Source organism: Salvelinus sp. IW2-2015, linkage group LG20 (genome assembly GCF_002910315.2).
Source record: "Salvelinus sp. IW2-2015 linkage group LG20, ASM291031v2, whole genome shotgun sequence".
NCBI classification, from domain to species: Eukaryota; Metazoa; Chordata; class Actinopteri; order Salmoniformes; family Salmonidae; genus Salvelinus; species Salvelinus sp. IW2-2015.
Genome location: NC_036860.1, coordinates 62,186,728 through 62,210,497, shown reverse-complemented (window position 1 = coordinate 62,210,497; position 23,770 = coordinate 62,186,728). Strand labels below are relative to the sequence as shown.

Here is a 23,770-nt window from a genome sequence, read left to right as displayed (position 1 = left end):
TAAAGAGAGGGGATAAGAAGTAGACAGACGAACAGGGACGCTGAAAGAAGAGGGTTGACTTCAGTTTTCTTGACCCACACTTTGTCAGCTTGTGGTCTAGTCGCTCTCTGACTGGGCCTAACCGCAAGGGAAAACGCACTGGGGAGTGAAATGGAAGAAGCTCAGAATTGTCCCAAGCTGAGCTGGGAGTTTGGACGGTGTGCCAACAAGACAAGATTTCTATTGCCTAATATTCTCCTCCTCTGTAAACCGGACTCTCCTAATATTTGAATAATAATTATCTTCCCTCTGAGCCGAGTTCTTTACATAATCGTCGTTCCTGCCCGCTCTAACCGATTATCGTAAACTATCTCCTCCCGCTTCTGACCGATTATGCGAAAGCATCTCTCTCCCCTCCTGTACCGATTATCCCCATTAACGCGCAACGTTTCCTCACGTCTGGCGCAACTACTACCTCACTCTCCTACTTGCTACCTCACTCTCCAACCTACTACCCGTCACTCTCGGCCAACTACTATTACTGCTCACGCTCCAACTACTAGACCTCATGCTCTCAACTACTAACTCACCGCTCCCACATATACTTACCTCACGCTCCAACTACCTGGCATGCTTCCAACTACGCTCTGGGCAGGCTCTAACCTACCGTCAACGCTCCACACTCCCTCATCTGCGGCGCCAACTACCGGTCAGGCCTCCAACTACCATCAGGCCTTCGCAACTTACCTCAGTGCGCTCCACTACCTCAGGCCGTCCAACTGACCCTCGGTCGCATCCCCCCCCCCCGCCGCCCCGTCGCAACTCGCTCAGGCCTCCAACTAGCGCGCAGGTCCTCCAACTTATGCCCTCTCGGTCTTGCCAGGCTATCCTCATGCTTCCATACTATACCTCATGCTTTCCAACTACCTCACTCGTGCGTCAACTTATACCTGACTCTTCCAGCTAGCCGTCATTATTGCTTTCCAAATACCTCAGGGCTCATCTAACTTACTCTCAGGGGGCTCCAGACTACCCTCCCCTCCCCTCCTCTCTACCCTCCCCTCCTCTCTACCCTCCCCTCCCCTCCTCTCTACCCTCCCCTCCCCTGCTCTCAGCTGTTCAACTCTGAGTATTCTATACAGTATCTGAACACTCCAAGCCAAGCTATGCCACCGCTGGGTGGAGGGCAGGCACCTCAATATTTTATAAGTTAACTCAGGCTCACCAAAATACTTACTTTGTAAACATGACTGGGAGGGAGAGTTAGTCTGACCTTCTGAAGCGGTTTTCCATCGGCATCTTCATAAGCTCAAAGCTAAGCAGTGATCAAGGCTACAGATAGAAGCAGGGCGTTGGTTCAACAGAGACTCGGTTACCTCTCTGTCCCCTGACTACAAAGAAACCAGATGTAAGGGGAAGAGGGCTACAGTACTATACCAATGGTAGATTGGTAGACCATCACCCATTGAATGACAGTCACCCACAAGCTTATTGGCAGGGTAGAAGCTTGTGTGTGTGCATGTGTGTGTGTGTTCAATGTCCATGTATGTGTATTCTTAGGTGTTTGTATTTGAGTGTAGTCTATAATTGAGTGTAGTCTATAATTGTATTACTACCTGCGTTCACTCCCAGAGATCCCCAAACCTCCTCAACACATGCCCTCTCCGTTCCCCATTAGCTGTGTGCTAGTACACCCGTACAGAGTGGAATAGCCATATGTCTATGGGAATAGCACAGCCAGGGGACCGGGTCTTCTAAAATAAATAATAATAATCACTTTTCTAGCTACGAGCATAATTACTCACTCCATTTTACTGCACGACCCAAGTGGCTCCTCCTTAGCAGTAGAATAATATGTATGCTTCCCAAATGGCACCCTGTTACCATCTATAGTGCACTCTTTTTGACAAGGGCCCATAGGGCTTTGGATAAAAGTAGTGCACTATATACAAAGAAAAGGGTGTCATTTAGGACCCCCATTATGATTTAATGGAGTACAGGCTGCAACTCTGACTGTCAGTCATATTTCACATATTATATTTTTCGACAAAGCCTAATTTAGTACTGTTAAAACAAGCTGTATTTACAACATGTGTGTGTATTGATGTTGCTGCTGAGTGCTGACTAACTCAGAGAAGATAGTCATCCGTTATGTGTGAAGGGGTCCAGAAGTGTAGCAGCAGCATCTGTCTGTCTGCGTCTCTGGTGATTATCAGTAAGTACACAGGCATATCTCAACACTGAAAAAACACACACACATTGACACGACGTAGTTACAACACATAAAGTAAAATGGATGACTGTAAAGTACATTAGCGACACTTAGAAAAAACACTTTAAAAAGTGTAGCTTGAGTGAATTATGACACCTCTAGGAAGAAGGGAAAGAAACGTGACAAATGTTGTTGGAAAGTAATGGCATTTTCCCCTTTACTGTACTGAACGTTCGGTTCCACACCTGATATGGAGTGTGCATTGACTGTTTCGTGTTATGAGGCTTGACTGTTGAAAGAGCACCTCATTGGCACACCTGGGTTCAAATAGTACTTGAAATCTTTCAAAAACATTGACCGTTTGGCTTCAGCCTGCCTGGAGTGTCAGGTGGGCGGGGTTTGGAGTGACACGTTTTAGGACTTTTTTATTGGTTCCGTTGCACCAGGCAAGCTCAAACAAGCACAGCTAGCATATAGTATTTGAAATGATGTGAAATAGTATTTGAACCCCGGTCTGCTAATTGTGTTTTTCTCCAACCCTGCAGAAGGATTTTGGTATCAGCCGTGGGGGAGAAAACACAGAGGGAATGCAATTATCATAGGAGGACTTTTTAAAACAGGAGTGCTTAGTATGTCTTGATGGATAGACTTACAGTATGCCTATCCCCTGGACCAGGGCTGGGTGGCGATAAATCAGTCACGTTTATGCCTATTGTGGAGAAAGTACACTATCCACCCACACACCATAGTCCTTTGGACGCTCCAGGCTTATGTAAAATTTAGGCCTTAGAGCTGTAGTTGGAGAAGTGAATGCATAGAACACGTCCATTTTACAGGTTTATCTTTCTGTTTCCTTCATGTCCAGGCCCGTCACAGAGGAGGAGAGGACAGAATTGGAGAGGAGAGGACAGAATAAGTGAGGATAGGAGAGGACAAAATAGGAGAGGAGAGGACAGGAGAGGAGAGAATAGGAGAGGACAGGAGAGGAAAGAATAGGAGAGGACAGGAGAGGACAGAAAAGGAGAGGACACGAGAGGAGAGAATATTAGAGGACAGGAGAGGACAGAAAAGGAGAGGACAGGAGAGGACAGAATAGGTGAGGACAGGAGAGGACAGGATAAAAAACATCTTAGGGTCCGTCCCTAATGGCACCGTATTCTGTTTATAGTGCACTACATTTGACCTGGGCCTAGTGCATTATAGGGAACAGGGTGTCATTTGGGACAAATCCTTAGTCTCGTTTCTGGGTTATAGAGCATCTTAGTTTATGTTTTTCAAGCAGCATTAGATTACCCATTAATTACTTGCTTGTGTTCACAACAGTCTTGGGAGCTATTAGCATAAGTGAAGTTGCCTGAAGGATTCTAGATGAAATCTGCATTAGCATGGTCACACGGCAAAGTGTTGGAGTCAGTGACTGTTCCTAGTGGTGCCTTTGCTCTAGTAATAAACGTGTTTGAACCCAGTCAGGGGAGTGACAGCCTTGCAGCTTTGCCGTCAGCTTGTCTCAACTCTGTGTCTGTGTGTTATTGTAAAGAGACTCCCCAAGACTGGCAGACTGACAGATTCAGGATAAAGAGTTTTTAACGGCTACATTGTCACAGCGTCCTCCGTTTGATCATTGTTCACTGATTACATTGATCTTGGCTGCAGTCAACCCAGGGTGCTATGCTTATAATGTAAAGCACAAATGAGAGGGTTGATTGTTGTCAGGTCATTTTAGAGATGGGGATAGTTTGTCTGGCTAGATGAGCGTTAGTTATCCAATTGATACATTGTTTTTCTTACTGGCGTAATCAGCTATTGTCTTGCTGCATTGTTTAACTGGATCAGCAGAAGTGCTGCTCAGGACAACGTCATCTCGCCGAGTGTACCGTTAAATGAAAGTCAACCTCAATGTGACCCACCAGATTCAGAAGCTTGAAAACCCCATTAGAAAAAAAGTTTGAAAACCCCATTTTGTTTTATTTCAGTTTTAGTTTTACGTATATAATAACCTTGGGCTGTGAGCACATGTTCATTCAATACCCGCCTGTGACTGCTGCATAACATAGCGCCTCTTCAACACAGCATGCTCCACTATAGATTGGAGAAGTGGGGCATGATCGATCAATCAATCAAATGTATTTTTAAAGCCCTTTTTACAGTACCAGTCAAAAGTTTGGACAARGCTACTCATTCCAAGGTGTTTCTTTATTTTGACTATTTTCTACATTGTAGAATAATAGTGAATACATCAAAACTATGAAATAACACACATGGAATCATGTAGTAACCAAAAAAGTGTTAAACAAATCTACAAAATATATGTTTTCTTCAAAGTAGCCACCCTTTGCCTTGATGACCGCTTTGCACACTCTTGTCATTCTCTCAACCAACTTCATTAGGTAGTCTCCTGGAATGCATTTCAATTAACAGGTGTGCTTTCTTAAAAGTTAATTTGTGGAATTTCTTTCCTTCTTAATGTGTTTGAGACAATCAGTTGTGTTGTGACAAGGTAGGTGTGGTATACAGAAGATTGCCCTACTTGGTAAAATACCAAGTCCATATTATGGCAAGAACAGCTCAAATAAGCAAAGATAAACGATAGTCCGTCATCCGGAAAATTTCCATAAGTTTGAAAGTTTCTTCGAGTGCAGTCGCAAAATTAAATCAAATCAAATTTGATTTGTCACATGTGCCGAATACAACAGGTGTGTAGACCTTACAGTGAAATGCTTACTTACAAGCCCTTAATTAAACAACAATACAGTTTTAAGAAAAATAAGTGACTGTCTCTCATGAGAACTGCCACAGGAAAGGAAGACCCAGAGTTACCTCTGCTGTTCATTAGAGTTAACAGCCTCAGAAATTGCATTCCAAATAAGTAAAAAATAGAAAAGTACAAAAAAAATACGAACAAAAATCAAGTAGTTACAGAGCAGCAGTAAAATAACAGTAGCGAGGCTATATATAGGGGGTACCGGTACAGAGTCAATGTGGAGGCTATATACAGGGGGTACCGGTACAGAGTCAATGTGGAGGCTATATACAGGGGGTTCCGGTACAGGAGTATGGGAGGCTATAGACAAAGGGGGTACCGGTACATGGAGTCAATGTGGAGGCTATATACAGGGGGTTTTCCGTACAGAGTCAATGTGGAGGCTAATATACAGGGGGTATCCGGTACAGAGTCCAATGTTGGAGGCTATATACAGGGGTACCGGTACAAGTCAATGTGGAAGGCTATATACAGGGGTTCGAGTACAGCGTCAATGTGGAGGCTATATACCAGGGGTACCGTATACAGAGTCAATGTGCGGGGGCCTACAGGTTTAGTTCCTAGGTAATTGAGGTAATATGTACATGTAGGTAGAGTTAAAGTGACTACGCATAGATAATAACCAGAGAGAAGCAGCAGCGTAAACGAGAGGGGGGGGGGGGACAATGCAAATAGTCTGGGTAGCCATTTGATTAGATGTTCAGGAGTCTTATGTCTTGGGGGTAGAAGCTGTTAAGAAGCCTTTTGGACCTAGACTTGGAGCTCCAGTACTGCTGCGGTGCATTAGCAGAGAGAACAGTCTATGACTATTTTTGGGCCTTCCTCTGACACCGCCTGGTATAGAGGTCCTGGATGGCAGGAAGCTTGACCCCAGTGATGTATTTGGCCGTACGCATTACCCTCTGTAGTGCCTTGCAGTCGGAGGCCGAGCAGTTACCATACCAGGCAGTGATGCAACCAGTCAGGATGCGCTCGATGGTGCAGCTGTCAAACMTTTTGAGGATCTGAGGACCCATGCCAAATCTTTTCAGTCTCCTGTGGGGGGATAGACWTTGTCATGCCCTCTTCATGGCTGACTTGGTGTGTTTGGACCATGATAGTTTGTTGTTGATGTGGACACCAAGGAACTTGTAGCTCTCAACCTTCTCCACCACAGCTCCGTCGTTGAGAATTGGGGCGTGCTCGGTCCTCCTTTTCCCGCAGTCCACAATTATCTCCTTTGTCTTGATCACGTTGAGGGAGAGGTTGTTATCCTGGCACCACACTCTCTGACCTCCTCCTTATTGGCTGTCTCATTGTTGTCGGTGATCAGGCCTACCACTGTTGTGTCGTCGGCAAACTTAATGATGGTGTTGGAGTCATGCCTGGCCYTGCAGTCATGAGTGAACAGGGAGTACAGGAGGGGACTGTGCACGTCCCCTGCGTGAATCAGGCCTTCATGGTCAAATTGTTACTAAAGGACACCAATAAGAAGAAGAGACTTGCTTGGGCCAAGGAACACGAGCAACGGACATTAGACRGGTGGAAATCTGTCCTTTGTTCTGATTGGTCCAAATTTGAGATTTTTGGTTCCAACCGCTGTTTCTTTCTTTCTTTGTGAGACGCAGAGTAGGTGAACGGATGTTCTCTGCATTTGTGGTGCTTTGCTGGTGACACTGTCTGTATTTTATTTAGAATTCAAGGCACACTTAACCAGCATGGCTACCACAGCATTCTGCAGCGATACACAATCCATCGGGTTTGGCATGTTGAGCTTTTCAATTCGTAGGTGTCTAATGATCGAAAGCCTTCTTCCACAGGCTCGTGTAGTGGGTTGGTTTTGAAGGCAATAAGGAGAAAGGGATGGAGTGCTGCATCAGATGACCTGGCCTCCACAATCACCCGACCCTGTCTAAACCCAATTGAGATGAGGTTTTGGGGATTAGAGTTGGAGCGGAGAGTGAAGGAAGCAGCAACAATTGTCTCAGACAATGTGGGAACGGTGCCTGCAACGGTCTGTGAAAACGCATTCGAGCCAAAGGCCTGGTTGAGAGAATCCAAGGTGGGATGCAGAAGGCTGTCATCCACAATGTCCAAGGGTAGGCCTTACCTATTAACTGAAGAAAAACATATATTTTGATTTGTTATAGACACTTTTGTTGGGTTATACTACATGATTCCATATGTGTTTATTTTCTAGTTTTGGATGTTCTTCACTATTATATTATCACATGTCGCAAATAGAAAACGGAATTTTTTTTTAGTTGTAACAGCAGTGTACATGTATCACGAATATATTTGTGCTAAACTCAAGTCTAAACATGATACTCAGTCTAAAACGCCGCAAGTAGCAAGCAGAAATGGCTATGTAAAGCTACATGTGATTATAAGGTAGAAAAGATCGCCTTGAAAGAGCAAGAGTTATAACATGGCTCGGCATACGAAAGCAGATCGATTCTTTGCAAAGATCGTTATTCGACCATCTTCATAGACTGACCAAGGCGGGTCAAAATAAGTATAACCGTAGCTGGCTACAGAGGTTCACCGAGCAGAGAGATGAAGAAATTGAGAGATGGAGAGGAGTAGAGTAGATGAAGAGGCTTAGAGAAGAGAAGAGAGAGAGGAGAAGAGAGAGGACGAGAGAGTAACGAGACGATGGAGAGAGAGCTATGAGGAGAGAGGAGGAGAGAGAGGATGAGAGAGAGAGAGAGAGGAGAGAGAGAGGAGAGAAGAGAGGAGAGAGAGAGGGCAGTGAGAGAGGAGAGAGAGTGATGAGAGTTAGTATGGGATATGGAGAAAGAGAGAGAGGAATAGAGAGAGCGCCTAGAGAGAGCCAGAGAGTAGTGGGGAGGTTAGGAAGTAAAGAGAGAGAAGGAGAGAGAGAGAGGGAGAGAGCCAGGGAGAGAGAGTGAGAGAGAGAGAAGAGGAGAGAGAGAGATTAGTGAGATGGTGGAGGAGTGTCAAAGAGAAGGGAAGTGTTTTCAGGAGACGAGGAGAGTAGTACAGTTAATCGACTTCCTGCAGATGTTCCCCACTGACACAGTGTGCATTGGTATATGAGTCTCCACTAAGGGCTGCACCCTACTATGATTCTACATCAACAGATTACCTCGTCAATGATTGGATAGTGTTTTATGCTACTTTCGGCGAGCACTCAGGACTATTCAGGCTATTCTTTAGGCGTAACTAGGCAGTCAATTCAGATCAGCTACAAGAAGTTTGGTGAGTATCTCACTCACATCTGGTATCCCAATGCTGCGAAGGAAGATACACAGTCATTCAGTTCTTTCTTCTTCAAAAGATAAACAACAATTTTGTCTTCTATAAGCCCTAGATGGCGAACAGTTTATTTATCCATATTCTTGAATCACTTAGGTCAGACCTAGACGGACCGAAGTTTTTGTTCTTGATTCACTTAGGTCATTCCACAAAGTCCCTCATCGAGTTTAAGTTCCATTTTCAGGCGTATTTCATTAGGAACTTCTTCTGGATTTTGTATTATTGTAGATCCACCAGTAGATGGGCACATTATCTTTCGGGGCCATATGAAACACGAAAAACAAGCTCCCAGTACGTTTAGTTTATTATTGGGGACACGTCTTTCCCTGTGGAGGTTGGTGGTGCGCACGTGTTTAACTCTACAGACGCTTCTAGCTGCTCTACTTCCTGTGGAGGTTGGTGCTGCACGTGTTTAACTCTCTACAGACGCTTCTAGCTGCTCTACTTCCTGTGGAGGTTGGTGCTGCACGTGTTTAACTCTACAGACGCTTCTAGCTGCTCTATTCCTGTGGAGGTTGGTGCTGCACGTGTTTAACTCTACAGACGCTTCTAGGCTGCTCTACTTCCTGTGGAGGTTGGTGCTGCACGTGTTTTAACTCTACAAGACGCTTCTAGCTGCTCTACTTCCTGTGGAGGCTGGTGCTGCCACGTCTTTAACTCTAGACGCTTCTCGCTGCTCTACTTCCTGTGGAGGTTGGTGCTGCACGTGTTTAAACTCTACAGACGGCTTCTAGCTGCTCTACTTCCTGTGGAGGTTGCTGCTGCACGTGTTTAAAACTCTAAGCACAGCTTCTAGCTGCTCTACTTCCTGTGGAGGTTGGTGCTGCACGTGTTTAACCTACAGGACGCTTCTAGCTGCTCTACTCCTGTGGAGGCTGGGTGCGCACGCGTTTTACTCTACAGACGCTGTCTAGCTGCTCTTACTTCCTGTGGAGGTTGGTGCTGCACGTGTTTAACTCTACAGACGCTTCTAGCTGCTCTACTTCCTGTGGAGGTGGTGGCTGCAACGTGTTAAAAACTCTACACAGGACGGCTCTAAGCTGCTCGCTACTTCCTGTGGAGGTTGGTGCTGGCACGTGTTTAACTCTACAGATGCTCTAAGCTGCTCTACTTCCTTGTGGAAGGTTTGGTGCTGCACGTGTTTACTCTAAAACGTGTCGTGAGCGTGCTGAGCAGACGTCGTGTGCGCAGCTGGCTCTAGTTCCTGTGGAGGTTGGTGCTGCAAATCGGTGTTTTAACTCTACAGACCGCTTCTAGCTGCTCTACTTCCTGTGGAGGTTGGTGCTGCACGGTTTAACTCTACAGACGCTTCTAGCTGCTCTACTTCCTGTGGAGGTTGGTGCTGCACGTGTTTAACTCTACCAGACGCTTCTAGCTGTCTTACTTCCTGTCTACTTCCTGTTGGAGGTTGGTGCTGCACGTGTTTAACTCTACAGACGCTTCTAGCTGCTCTACTTCCTGTGGAGGTTGGTGCTGCACGTGTTTAACTCTACAGAAGCCTCTAGCTGCTCTACTTTCTGTGGAGGTTGGTGCTGCACGTGTTTAACTCTACAGACGCTTCTAGCTGCTCTACTTCCTGTGGCAGTTGGTGTAAATGTTATAGGATATGTCGCAAATTGCATCCTATTCCCTATATAGTGCTCTACTTTTGACCAGAGCCTATGAGGCACTATATAGGTAATAGGGTGCCATTTAGGAAGCAGCCATAGTCAACTACATTGTGCTAGCTGGCCACAAGCCCAATCTGTCTCTCCCTCTCTCTCAATCTGGCCAATTAATTCCCTGCCAGAGGAACAAGCTAATTAAAACAGGGACTGAAGCACCCCTACAATGTCACTACATGGAGTTAGCACATTAGGTTGGGTGTGCTGCTACAGTTCTGCTCTTCAATCTGTCTGGAGAGCTGAAAGACTATAGGCCCCATGGGTCAATATACTGTGGAACCAAGTTGTGCAGAATGGAACACAAGAACAGAACACTGGTGTTTAGTTTGGATTGAGGATGACTGTTAGTGTTCCATGCCATAGTTCCAGTTCACAAACAAGCATGTTATTGGCCTCATTAGACTATTATTTCTGCTGAATGCAGCATGGTCTGAATTTTTTAATACATCCAAAAGACATACAGTGAATCATATTGAACTCAGTCTTGGAGTTCAGTCCAGCGCCTTATCCATACTCTATTTCTAGTTGTTGATTGTGAAGGTGATGCATCATCTTCATCCGTATTCATTCTCCACTTCCATCATCTGGACTTATTTCAGCAAAATGTGAAATGGGACACAGTAGAGGGGAGGGGAAGGGAAGTGAGGAGAGGAGAGGAGAGGAGAGGAGAGGAGAGGGTGGCCTGTCTCACTCTATTGCCTGTAGCTCCTGCCAAGGATCTGTCTTTTATCAATACTGATTAAACACTTCTGATGGGTTCTGAGGCCACTGACACTCCTTGAGAAGAATACTTTGGAATGAGTTAATGATTTCATCCCAACTCTATTCCCTATTTAGTGCACTAATTTTGACCAAAGCCCTATGGGCCATTCGGGACACAAACAATATATCATCATTTTCTAAGATAGTACTATTGGTATTGCCCTCGGGTAGCCTGCTTCTGGTCTCAGGTTCAGGAGTGGCTGAAAAAGCATACCATTAATCTAAAATTGACTCTAGAAATAGCATTGTTGGGAGATCTGGAGAGATCTGGTCAGTCAATCGCTAATATATTATTACTCTTAGCAAAAGTATTTATCTTCAACTCACAATCGGTGGACTCTATTCGATAAGATAGATTTAAATTGTATGTTAAACATCACAGCATAGTTAAAAGATATATGGCGCATAGAAATCCAAAGAGGGTGGCCAGCAGAGATAGGTGAGGGTTGGAATGTGTAACTGGAGATGAGTGGGAGGTTATGCTGATGCCTCACTTTACCCTGCCTCTATGTACATATCTACCTCAAATACCTCGTACCTCTGCACATTGATGTGGTACTCSCTGTATATAGATCTATTCTTGTGTATTTACTTTGATTCCACTTGTGGTACTATTTTGTTTGTATTTTTAAACACTGCATCGTAAGCAAGCATTACACAATAAAGTCTACACCGGTTGTATTTTGCCATTTGACAATTTTGTATTTATTTGATTTGTCGATGTGCCCTTGAGCGGGGCGCTTGACCCTGGTTGCTCCTGTGGGTCACTCTGGATGGGAACATCTGCTAAATGACAAAAATGTCATGTAAATGTTGAGCGGCTTCACTGCAGGTGTATTATATGTTTTATAATTCAATAGAAAAAAGAAAAAAAGTACTATTATGTAACAACATGTTAAGTAGAGAATCTAGCTTTTAGTACGTATATTATGTCTCTAAAAAACAAATAAAGCATTACTTTGGGATGTAAGTATTGTTGTTGTTTTTTACGRGGGATTTCTATGGTTTAGAGCACAGGTGTTAAACTCATTCCACGGAGGGCCGAGTGTCTGCGGCGTTTCGCTCGCCCTTGTACTTGATTGATGAATTAAGGTCACTAATTAGTACGGAACTCCCCACACCTGGATGTCTAGGGCTCAATTGAAAGGAAAATCAAAAAACCTGCAGACACTACGCCCTCCTTGGAATAAGTTTGACACCCCTGGTTTAGAGATAGATAAATTAGCTATGGTACCTGTAAGCCTGTTCTGCAAAGGTGGCTCTAACACGAGGAAAGGTGAGTTTATTGTCGAGGTTCAGTGGATGTGAGCCGCACAGGTATTCAGCATTAACCTCCAGTTTCCTCCACCGCACCATGATGTCTGTGCATGACTGAACACAGAGTCAGTCAGAGATGTCAGAGATTATCTTCCGGCGCCGAAAAGAGATGGCCGCCTCGCTTCGCGTTCCTTGGAAAATATGCAGTTTTTTGTTTTTTTATGTGTTATTTCTTACATCCGTACCCCAGGTAATCTTAGGTTTCATTACATACAGTCGGGAGGAACTACTGAATATACGATTAACGTCAACTCATCATCGTTCCTACCAGGAATATGACTTTCCCGAAACAATTCCAGGTGTTTTGCCTTCCCACCCAATACCAATGGAATTGATCCTCAGCCGGCGTAGCGCGCTGTGCGACGCCGAAAAAGGGGGCAACGAGGCCGGTTCCGGGTCAGGGCTTCGGAGACGGGCACATGCGCATTGACCACCCCTAGCATTACTACCGTTGCCATGTCCATGGTCTCATGACAATAAGGTTGGATGAAATCCGAGGCCCCACGGGGTAGCAGGGTTCCAGAGGACCATGCAGGATTGCAACGTGCCTCTGCGTTCACGAAACATGGGCTAACTCAAGGACCTAACGAAGTCGGTGCAGCCGTGGTTTCTTCAGATGCATCGCGCGACAGAACAACAGTCTTTCCGGTAGAAGAGGCGGGGGTATGCCCTTGGGATGATTACGAGAGTGTGTGATCATCATTAACAACACCACAGAACTCAAGTCATTCTGTCAACCGGATCTAAACTCCCACAAATCAAAATGTCGACCATTATCTACCAAAGGGAATCTCTTCAATCATGATATCGTATGCAGCCGTATATATTCCCCCCAGAAGCAGGACAACCATCGATGGCCTGACGAACTTTATCTGGGACTCTTTGTAACTGGAACCACACAATGCTGCCGTGTAGGTGTGCGAGCGATGTCGTAGCTGGGGATTTTAACAAGGCTAATCTAAAAAACAAAAACTCCCTAAATTTGATCAGCATAATCGATTTGTTGCTTACCAGGGCTGGAAAAAACCCTAAGATTCATTGTTGATACTTAATTTCCCGACGGCAATATGAGGAGGCCCTCCCCCCGCCCCCCTTTGCGTAGAGAGATGTGCTGTGTCTCGTATCGGAACTCCATTGTGGATTCCAGGTTGCCTACAAACAGAAACTCAAACAACAAGCTCCCCGCTCAGGTCTGTTCAACGCTGGTCCGACCAATTCTGAATCCACGCTCACAAAGAACTGCTTTCGAGCACGCGGATTGGAATTAATTTCCGTATCGCGTTTTCCAACAACAATATTGACGAATATGCTTATTCGTGTGAGCGAGTTCATAGAAGTGGCATTGGGACGAAGATGTGTCGTTACCCCACAGGGCAACGATAAAATCATTTCCCCAAACCAGAACGCGTGTGGGAGTTGAACGGGCAGATTCCGTGAAACTGGAGGAAAGCGGCGAACCACTGGCTTTTTAACCAGGGGGCAAGGGTGGACCGGAAAGGGCATGACGCGGAATGAGGTCAAGAGACGAGGGTGTATGCTATTCGTCTCCGCAAGGCAATTCAAACAGGGCTAATCCCGGTGACAGAGACAAGAATCGAGTCGCAATCAAACAGCCTCAGACACAAAGAGTATTGGCAGGGTTCTTTACAGTCAATCCGGATTACAAAAAGGAAAAACCAGGCCCGCCGTCGGTGGTGGGAACAGGTGGATGTTGTCGTGTGTGTCTCGCTATGTGACAGGCTAAAACAACTTTTGCCCGCTTTGAGGACCAAATACAGTGCCAACTGAACACGGCCCGCCACCAAAACCTGGCGGGCTTCTCCTTCCACTTGCAGCCGGAGGTGAGAGGAGTAAACATTTAACTTTTAACCCTCGCAAAGGGCTGCAGGCCCAGACGGCGATCCAGCCCGTCCTCAAGAGCATGCGCAACCCCAGCTGGCTGGATGGTGTTTGACGGAACATATTCAATTCAATCCGATATCCCAGTGTTCTGCTGTCCACAGTTGCTTCAAAGAAAGGCCACCATTTCCTGTTCCCAGAAAGCTAAGTAACTAGCTAAACGGACTACCCGCCCCGTGTACGACTCACTTCCCGTTCATCATGAAGGCTTTTGATGAGACTAGTCAAGGACATATCACCTGCCACCCTACCGGGACCCCCTAGACACTCCAATTGTGCTTACCGACCCAAGGAGTGGTGTAGGGGTCCACAGACGACGCAATCGCATACCACACTGCCACCATGCCTACCCATCTGGACAAGAGGTAATAAACCGCGGGATGTGAGGAAATGCTGTTGCATCGATGTACAAGGCTCAAGCGGATGTTGTAACACCCATAGTACCTCCAAACTCGTCATTATCAAGCTCGAGTAGACCCTGGGGGTCTCGACCCCGTGCCCTGTGCAACTTGGGTCCGGGACCTTCGCTACGCCGCCCCCATGGTTGAGAGGTAGTAAGACAACATCTCCCCCCCCGGCTGATCCTCAAACACTGGGGGCCCCACAAGGGGTGCGTGCTGAGCCCCCTCTTTTCCTTGTACTTCCCTGTTTCAACCCCACGACTGCGTGGCCATGCACGCCCAAACTCAATCCATCAAGTCTTGCGATACAACAGTGTTAGCTTGATTACCACAACAACGACGAGACGGCCGTACAGGGAGGAGAGGGCGGCCTCGGGAGTGTGGCTGTCGTGAGGGTGAAAATAACCTCACACTCGGAAACGTCTGAACAAAGACAAAAGGAGGGGGGTGATTTGGGAACTTCAGGAGAAAACAGCGAGAGGGAGCAACCCCCTATCCCACATCGACGGGTCGAGTAGTGGAGAAGGTGGGAAGAAGTTTTAAGTCTCGGGTGTACGGCACATCACGGACAAACTGAAAATTGTCCACCCACACCAGGGACAGCGTTGTGAAAAATGCGCAGCAGCGCCTGGCTCTTGTCAATCGCCTTCAGGAGGCTGAAGGTTTGAAATTTCGATTTCACCCAAAAAGCAGCTTCACAACTTCTGGCAGAAGGCACAACGAAGGAGCTATCCTGCCTGTATCCAACCGCCTGGTACGGGCAACTTGCTTCCCCCACCAACCGTAAGGCTCTCCAGGAAGAGGGTAGTGAGTCTCAGCAACGCGCATCACCAGGGGCAAATAAACACCTGCCCTCGCAGGACACCTACCCACCAACCCGATGTCACAGGAAGGCCATAAAGATCATCAAGGACAACAACCACCCAAGCCACTGCCTGTTCACCCCGCGATCAATCCAGAAGGCGGAGGTCGAGTACAGGGTGCAATCAAAGCATGGGACCGAGAGGACTGAAAAACAGCTTCATCTTCAAGGCGCATCCAGACTTGTTTAACAGCCAACCACTAACATTTAGCGGCCGCTGCCAACATACTGACTCCAACTCCAAGCCACTTAAAAATGGGAGATGATTGTGGAAATTAATGTAAAAAATTGCCACTAGGCCACTTTAAACAATTGCCACTTAATATAATGTACATACCCTACATTACCCATCTCATATTATATACTGTAATCTATTAATCATCTACTGGCATTCTTTGCCACTGTTATGTGATATAAGTTAGGCCCGAGCTAGACCACTTAATATGCCACTTTATGTAAGACGCAGCAGACTCACTCATATTGTATATACCGCTACTCTATTTAACCCTCTACTGCATCTGCCATGCCATTCTGTACCACCACTCATTCATATATCTTTATGTACATATTCTTTATCCCTTTACACTTGTGTGTGTGTGTAAGGTAGTAGTTGTGGAATTGTTAGGTTAGATTACTTGTTGGTTATTACTGCATTGTCGGAWCTAGAAGCACAAGCATTTCGCTACACTCGCATTAACATCTGCTAACCATGTGTATGTGACTAATAAAATTTGATTTGATTTGATTTGAGATGTGGCTAAAGGCAGTGAAATGCCTAACTCTGAACACCATTTTTTTATTGTTTTTTCAAACTCTGTTCTAGTTTTCAACGAGTCTCATCTCATTAGTGATGATCAAATCAGCTTTTACTCCTCTGCTCTCTTTTTGGAGTGCACTTCTCACCCTCAAACACTATAATTGAAATGCTTTTCACACTGAATACTCAACAAACAACCTCATGTACACTCATTGAGAGATAGTGATTGTAGGTTGGTCACGATGAGAGTGTGTGCGAACTACTAATGAGAGGTTTGCAAGCTGTATGATTAACATAATACAAAAATCCCCATCAAAATGAGTCAGTTTAGATATCTGTTTTTGCATGGGCCTCAGGGGTGCGTGCTGGAGGTATGGAGGTCATTTTGTGCCAACAAAAAAAAAGGGGGTAAATATTGTCCAAATTTTTTTTCTTTCTGAGCTTTCTTATTTCTCCTAGATATAGGACAGACACTTCAAAACCTTATTCATTGTGATTTCTCCTAGATATAAGACAGACACTTCAAAACTGTATTCCTTGTGATTTCTCCTAGATATAAGACAGACGCTTTAAAACCTTATTCCCTGTGATCTCTTCTAGATATAGGACAGGCGCTTTAAAACCTTATTCCTTGTGATTTCTCCTAGATATAGCACAGAAGTTAAAAAAACTTATTCCTTGTGATTTCTCCTAGATATAGGACAGACACTTCAAAACCCTATTCCCTGTGATCTCTTCTAGATATAGGACCTTATTCCTCATGATTTATTTTTTGACTGTCTGCTTTGCCATTCATGAATGTGTTATTCAATGCGTTTCTATGGGCTATAGTAGTAAAGGCCAAAATTCAGTATGTTATCAAATAATGTTTCATTATTTTGGGGGATACCTACAGGGGTCCTACAATTCTAAATAAAATAGCTAAATGATCCATGGTATGACCAATTTAAAACACGCCTAAAACAAGCATTAAAGCTTATTTGGCCCTAGCACGGTTTTGTAATATTTGTTTCTTATTCTTCTGTTTTTAATGTCATAAGAGATAAGCCAACTTTGTCTGTGTGTGTGTGCATTTGTTTGCTTGTGCATGTAATCACGCACCCCTAGCATGTTTGTGAGCATTTGGTCATATGCGTACGTGCATGCCAATGTGTGTGTGTGGGTTTTTATTGTAATCTAAACCTCCAGTCATAATCATTAAAGTGTATGGAGCATGAACAGGTCTCTGAGAGTCTCTGTATCTAAACAACACGAGTCACCAGCTTGTTTTATTACTGAGGTGGACATAACTGCAATACAATACATAACAGACATAACTGCAATACAACACCCAATCTGACATCATCAGAGCAAAAATGCTTGATCACATGGGGGCCATGTTAGAGGTGGTCAATGATTCTCTTCTCTTCTCATCTAGTGAAAGTACTGCAAAGTGCAGCTCCTATTTGAATAGTATGGCATGCTCCTTAGTGGTAATTATTGACACATGGGGTTCTTCAATGTGACAAGAACACCCTGCTTTTGCAGTTTGGTTTATCAATACTTTGGTTTTACAACATATTACAGTTGATTTCAAGTCACTCTGTAACATGTTTTGTGATATTGTTTTGGTCTTGGTGTTTTGATCTCTTCTAATAAAGCCATAGCACACATTAGTGGTGTTGGAACATAACAGTGATCTGCGTTATTTTACAGTGATGTCATTAGAATGGTGATGACATCCTGTGATGTCACCACAATGGTGTCGATGGTGTTTCTATCGCTGCTTACAATATTGTGTCAACTCACTTTAAGTATGATTCCTCCTTGATAATGTTCTTTGGAGGTACTATGCTGAGTTACTACTAGTCCAGAGCTCAAAGACTAATCCTTTGCTTTGTGTTTCATGTTTGCTTGATAGACAGCTGTGATGGCCCACTGGTGTCCAACCTGCCCCAGTCCTCCTTCAGAAGCTCCTCACAGTTATCCAACAGCCATGGGCCCGGCTTCGCTAAAGTCAACAGGAGAGATGGTGAGTACTGGACTTTTGATACATACACTCTTGAATAAGAAATAGTTCCAAAAGGGTTCTTCAGCTGTCCCCATAGGAGAACCCTTTTTGGTTTCAGGTAGAACCCTTTTGGGTTCCAAGTAGAGCCGTGTGTGGAAAATGGTTCTTCATGGAAGAACCATTTTAGGTTCTATATAGAAAAAAAGGTGCTAAGAGTGTACCATTCTACTGCAGTAGTTCTGAGGAAACGGGTTGTGTAGTCCCAATGGCTTTTTGCAATGCTTCACACACATTGACCTCATCCATTCCCCATTTCAAGTTGGAGTAAAGGATGGGAAAAATAATAAGGCATTGTTTGGCTTGAGAAAAGAGTCTGATATAGACACTGTATTGATTGTAGTATCCCCCACTGTTATTGGGAGGCTGTGTTCCAGCCGTACACTGTGGTGTTGAGGCTCAGCTGATCATTGCGGAGAGGGAGAAAAGGATTGGGTTCCCCATAGGACTGTGCATAAAGAACATCAAAGGCAGGTTTCAGCAGCAGTAGCACAGGATCCAGATGATTTACTTTGAGAGAGAGATGCTGTTGTTACCACATCCCTTCAGAGTAGCGTACCCAGCTGGTCACCTACTGTAAGTAGATATTGGAGTACTACATCATAAGCTCCAATGCAAGGTCGCCCACCATTACCATCTGAATGGCGATCCATCCAAACAAAATAAATGAAGAGGGGATTGGATGGTATGCTGGATGCTGATATAGGGTGTGCTTGCCTTGCTTACATGGGGAAATGCTATCACGGTGGTTCTTTGTTTGAATGTTTTAAAACGAGTAGGGTTTATCTATTTTGTTTCTAGTTTGAAAGCAGAAAATCATTTGGGAAAAGCAGGGATTTTTAGCAGCCACATAAGAGGGTCTGTGTGAATGATTTTGAGACCAAAGCAAACTAAGCTTGTTGGATGCTGCTTCCATGCTGTCTTTGATGGCTGTAGCAGTAAGCACACAGGGTTGGTTTTTCACTATTCCCATCTGAATTGATCTGGGTGGATCGATAGGTGTCTAAAACTCTATGGTATCATCAGTTTGGTATATTTCCCTGTGTTTGATCATGATGAATCAGTGTCAGTCAGGCTACTTGTTTTAGATGTCAGTTAATGTCTGCACCAGAGGTAGAAGATTGCTTAAAACCCTTTACACATGTGGGAATTGGCCTATATGGATTGGGCTAAAGTAAAATGTTTTTCTTACAGAAGAAATATGAAAAGCATATGCATAACCATGGTAGCAATTAAAAGGGAACAGTTTGGAAATTATGGGGAAATTACTAGACCAAATATGAGGACACAACAGTTCACCTGACACAAGACTGAATCCAAACATTACACTGTTGATTTTGTGTGTTTTATATTTACTGTACTTTTTGCCGCGTTGGTTGATAATGAAATCTTAAAATACTCTGGATACATTCGGTAACATGATAAGAATATTCCTAGAAAATGTAGCGTATGTGCAACATATGACAAAAAAAAGTACAAGGGTTTGAGTCAAAGGACTAACGGGTATCTCCAAGTGGCCACACACTTCTCCAAAGTGTGCACAGTTCCTAAGTCATTTCAATGCACTTTTATGACTCAAAGAAGATTCTTCAACTACTGTATAAGGTGTTTTTTCTCTTAGCTCTTCTAGCTGTGCCGTTGAGAAACTAGAGTAAACACAATTGTAGTTGTTTTGGTTGGAACACAGCCCTGCATCACACAATTACTGTTGTTGTTTACGCAATCCAAAAATGGTCCCATATAAAACGCAATCTGGGTGAGGCGAGCATCATTTGAAAGCTTGTTCTGTTGCCAACATGACTAGCTAAGATATAAAATATGATATTACAGTGTTAGGCTTTCACAAGGCAATTCAGAGAAACAGATAATTTGTGCGTATATAATTAAGTAATGAGTGCATTCAGGTGAGTGTGCCTCAGCAACATTCTCTCTTAATTTACAGCTTTTCCCTCACTCAGACATCAAATTTACAAAAATTGCCCAATTAGCAGGAGGGATTGGGGCAACTTCTTATCATGCAAGGTGCTCAAGTTCAGAACGGCTGTCAGTCAAAACCCATACAGAGTTGTGAAGTACAGAGCCAGAGCTCAGAGGTCATGTATAGCATGTTACTGTACAGCCACTGCATACCAATTTAGCCATTTATCACTGACCAAATCAGACATTTTCAACCTGTATACGGGTACGAGTGTATAGGATTAAATTACATTACAATCAGAAATCACCATAATTGAAACCAGATTTCTGGCTGTAATGATGTAATTGCAACCAGCTTTGCTCTGTGAGTGAACATTTCTAGTGATGGAGTACAGAACTGTAATCGGTTGTTTACAGGACATTGCAAAGATGCCTCTAAATAACCTCTCTTCTATTTGACCTTTGACTGTTTTCAAGCTCACTCTCTGTCCTTTCTGTGAATGGAGGAGAATCTAACAACATGGCATCCCAGAGGGTTGAAACGGTGATGCTGCATAATTTATCCTACGAAGACGAGAATACAGTGACTCTCAAATTGCTTTTTTTTACATGGCAGGGCACAAGACGACATAATCCCAGCTGTTCTAAGAAGAAATCAATGAATAAATGAATGAATCCATCTAATTTACAAATCTGCCTGCACATGTTCACACTTAGCATCCTCTAGCTAATGTTTCTCAGAGGATATTCACATTACTGATTTAATTTACTGACAAAATGAACAGTGGTAACTATCAAAAGCTTTAATACAGATGTAGAATCTTAACTTGATCACTCGTTTAAGCTTCTAAAGATAGTAATTTCCACTTTGAAATTTCAGACTTGATTTGCCCTTTCGAAAAATGTATCAACCACTACAAAAATGTTAATTAATTATAATCCACATAGTAATTAACATTTGCTGTTGCTGCATGATTGTTTTCCTGCTGTAGCAAACTGGTTGAAATTAAGATCTGTTCAGTCCTGCTGGTATTGTATCTTCTCACCAGGCTTGTTTATTGAGAATGGTATTTCGTGATCTGACAACTAAGTTGATTGAAATAGTGAATTAAATATTCCCGTTCACCGATTGTAGTCAGAAAGCAGCAACATGAGAACAGGTGATACAGGTGGTGATATGATTGTATACAATGTATAGTCAGTAAGGTCATTGTATAAGAACATATCAAAATGGCACATTGTCTGATCCTTGCAAATTATATTGTTTGTTCTCAGACTGTCCGCAGAGTTGGATGGTCATCCACAGAGATCCTATTATGTAATTCTATGGGTTCACCCGTAGATCCTATTAAATGACTTAATTAAGAATTCTAATTCCTAATTCTATGGGTTCACCTTTCTAGTCAGTTCGGAATTAGAATGGTTTTCAGACCCCACCATTCTACACATTCTATCTACACATTCTAGAAAAAAAATTGTAGACCTCCACAAGTCTGGTTCATCCTTGGGAGCAATTTCCAAATGCCTGAAGGTACCATGTCCATCTGCACAAACAATAGTACGCAAGTATAAACACCATGGGACCACGCAGCCATCATACCGCTCAGGAAGGAGATGCGTTCTGTCTCCTACAGATTAATGTACTTTGGTGCGAAAAGTGCAAATGAATCCCAGAACAACAGCAAAGGACCTTGTGAAGATGCTGGAGGAAACAGGTACAAACATATCCATATCCACAGTAAAACAAGTCCTATATCGACATAACCTGAAAGGCCGCTCAGCAAGGAAGAAGCCACTGCTCCAAAACCACCATAAAAAAGCCAGACTACGGTTTGCAAATGCACATGGGGACAAAGATCGTACTTTTTGGAGTAGTGTCCTCTGGTCTGATGAAACAGAAATAGAACTGTTTGGCCATAATGACCATCGTTATGTTTGGAGGAAAAGGGGGGGGGGGCGCTTGCAAGACGAAGAACACCATCCAATCGTGAAGCACGGGGGTGCAGCATGATGTTGTGGGGGTGCTTTGCTGCAGGAGGGACTGGTGCACTTCACAAAATAGATGGCTCCATGAGGAAGGAAAATTATGTGGATATATTGAAAGCAACATCTCAAGACATCAGTCAGGAAGTTAAAGCTGGTCACTAAATGGGTCTTCCAAATGGACAATGACCCCAAGCATACTTCCAAAGTTGTGGCAAAATGGCTTAAGGAAAACAAAGTCAAGGTATTGGAGTGGCCATCACAAACCCCGACGTCAATCCTATAGAAAATTTGTGGGCAGAACTGAAAAAGCGTGTGCAAGCAAGGAGGCCCACAAACCTGACTCAGTTACACCAGCTCTGTCAGGAGGAATGGGCCAAAATTCACCTAACTTATTGTGGGGAGCTTGTGGAAAGCTACCCAAAACGTTTAACCTAAGTTAAACAATTTAAAGGCAATGCTACCAAATACTAATTGAATGTATGTAAACTTCTGACCCACTGGGAATGTGATGAAAGAATAAAAGCTGAAATATATAATTCTCTCTACTTTTATTCTGACATTTCACATTCTTAAAATGAAGTGGTGATCCTAACTGACCTAGGACAGGGAATTTTTACTAGGATTAAATGTCAGGAATTGTGAAAAACTGAGTTTAAATGTATTTGGCTAAGGTGTATGTAAACTTCCGACTTCCTCTGTACATATGAGATGAGTAACGCAAGATATGTAAACATTATTAAAGTGGCTAGTGATCCATTTATTAAGTGGCCAATGATTTTAAGTCTGTGTAGGCAGCAGCCTCTCTGTTTGCAACGGCTGTTTAACAGTCTGATGGCCTTTAGATAGGTGTTTTTCAGTCTCTCGGTCCCAGCTTTGATGCACCTGTACTGACTTCGCCTTCTGGATGGTAGCGGGGTGAACAGGCAGTGGCTCGGTTGGTTGTTGTCCTTGATGATCTTTTTGGCCATCAGGTGCTGTAGGTGTCCTGAAGGGCAGGTAGTTTGCCCCCAGTCATGCGTTGTGCAGACAGCATCACCCTTTGGAGAGCCTTGCGGTCGTGGGCAGTGCAGTTGCTGTACCAGGCGGTGATGCAGCCCGACAGGATGCTCTCAATTGTGCATCTGTAGAAGTTTGAAAGTTTTAGGTGACAAGCCAAATTTCTTCCGTCTCCTGAGGTTGAAGAGGCACTGTTGAGCCTTCTTCACCACCTTGTCTGTGTAGGTGGACCATTTCAGTTTGTCCGTGATATTTACATAGAGGAAATTAAAACTTTCCACCTTCTCCTCTGCTGTCCTATCGATGTGGATAGGGGGGTGCTCCCTCTGCTGTTTCCTGAAGTCCACGATCATTTCCTTTGTTTTGTTGACATTGAGTGAGAGGTTGTTTTCCTGACACCATACTCTGAGTGCCCTCACCACCTCCTTTTAGGCTGTCTCGTTGTTGTTGGTAATCAAGCCTACTACTGTTGTGTCATCTGCAAACTTGATGATTGAGTTGGAAGCGTGCATGGCCACGCAGTCATGGTGAACAGGGAGTACAGGAGGGGGCTGAGCATGCACCCTTGTGGGGCCACAGTGTTGAAGATCAGAAAAGTGGAGGTGTTGTTTCCTACCTTCAGGAAGGTGCCCGTCAGGAAGTCCAGGACCCAATTGCGCAGGGCGGGGTTGAGACCCAGGGCCTCAGGCTTAATGATGAGCTTGGAGGGTACTATGGTGTTGCATCCTGAGCTATAGTCAATGAACAGCATTCTTACATGGGTATTTCTCTTGTCCAAATGGGATTGTGCAGTGTGATGGCGATTGTATCATCTGTGGACCTATTGGGGCTGTAAGCAAATTGAAGTGGGTACAGGGTGACAGGTAAGGTGGAGGTGATATGATCCTTGACTAGCCTCTCAAAGCACTTCATGGTGACAGAAGTGAGTGCTGCGGGGCGATAGTCATTTAAT

At 44.2% G+C, this 23,770-nt stretch overlaps 1 protein-coding gene across 1 annotated transcript in view; it reads left to right on the top strand.

Annotated features, from left to right (window-relative positions):
- cntnap3 (contactin associated protein family member 3) overlaps nt 1-23,770 on the top strand; it is a 188,607-nt gene that overhangs the window by 18,853 nt on the left and 145,984 nt on the right. The window contains 1 exon segment of the mRNA XM_070449559.1: nt 17,773-17,883. Coding sequence (XP_070305660.1) covers nt 17,773-17,883 — 111 coding nt within the window.